Genomic DNA, 1,139 nt, shown 5'->3' with positions numbered 1-1,139 from the left:
CCCCCGACATTTGTTCCTGGCGGGCGCCACGCCTTTTCCTGCACCCGGCTCGGTGGGCCTCCCGGCCACTGGTTCCCCCACTGCGTGGCAGCACGTGGCGCCCACCCAGAACCCCCCACCCCGCGGTGTCTCCTGGCCCGCCTTCGCCCAGGATCCTCTCCTCATGCAGGGGCACCCTGGCCTCTCCCCGGGACACAGCGGCCGCGTGGCCGCGCGGCGGGCACCATCTGGCCCGCCCTTTTGTGGGCAGTGGGCATCAGTGCCACACCCTCCTCTCACCAGGGCCCACCTGACCCTGTAGTCGGAACCTGCGTCCCTCCCGGTCCCTCACCTCCAGCCGAGGCCTGGCCCCCTGGGGTGCGGGGACCCCCAGGGTCCGCAGAGGCGGCGCTGGCCAGGGAGACCTGGCCCGGCGGCCTGGCCGGTGCTTGCCCTGAGGAGCCCGGGCGCGGCTCAGGGGGGCCCGCCCCCGCTGGCGACCGGACGAGCCCCCGCCCCTACGGCGCCCCTGCGGCTTCCGCTGTGCAGACTTTATTTGGCTGGGGAGACGGGTCTCGGCCCTCTGGGAAGGACCCGCGGACGCGTGGCAATAAATAGGCGCGTACATTCAAGTGTGGGGTGCCGCCCCGCAGGACCACCCCGCCCTTGGGTCGGCATCCTGCGCCGGGCTCCCCCGGCTCCCCAGAGGGCCTGGCTGGCGGAGGGGCCCACGCCGGCCCCAGGAATGGCTGCCGCCGAGTTCACGCTGGCGGCCACGCAGCCCGCGGGTGGGGGCAGAGCCGAGCCCCCACCCCCGCAGTGTGGACACCCCTGCTGGCCCGGCCACACGCCCTCGCCCCTCTGCATGGCAGGGCGCTGAGCGGGCCCCAGCTGGAACCCCAGGGCCTGGTCAGCGCCCCCCAGGGTTAGGGGCTGGGCCTGGGCTCCCAGCAGCTCACTGCCCCTGGGCGGCGCCCTGCAGGCCCTGGCTGGGCGGGGTGGGGTCTATGCCCGTGTCCCCAGCTGCCCCCAGGAAAGAGGCTGACTCTTCCTGGGGGCCCCCGGGACGTGACGGGGTTCACACTTGGCCGGACAGGAGAAGCACGGGGGTCTAGGCGGCACGGGGCCCAGCCGCGTGCGGGGCGGGGCGGGGCGGGCGC

General features: G+C 75.0%; 1 protein-coding gene across 1 annotated transcript in view; it reads right to left on the bottom strand.

The window, feature by feature from the left end:
• Positions 1–934: 934 nt before the first annotated feature.
• The window catches only part of GPSM1 (G-protein signaling modulator 1), a 12,363-nt gene continuing 12,158 nt past the window's right edge, over positions 935–1,139 (bottom strand). The window contains exon 9 of the mRNA XM_012721172.1: positions 935–1,030. Within this exon, the coding sequence (XP_012576626.1) occupies positions 935–1,030 (96 nt within the window). The remainder of the gene's footprint in view (positions 1,031–1,139) is intronic.

This window comes from Condylura cristata, unplaced genomic scaffold (assembly GCF_000260355.1).
Source record: "Condylura cristata isolate star-nosed mole 26May11 unplaced genomic scaffold, ConCri1.0 scaffold00006, whole genome shotgun sequence".
Lineage (NCBI taxonomy): Eukaryota > Metazoa > Chordata > Mammalia > Eulipotyphla > Talpidae > Condylura > Condylura cristata.
Note: the sequence above shows the minus strand (reverse complement) of the source record. Positions and strands in the feature narration are given on the sequence as shown.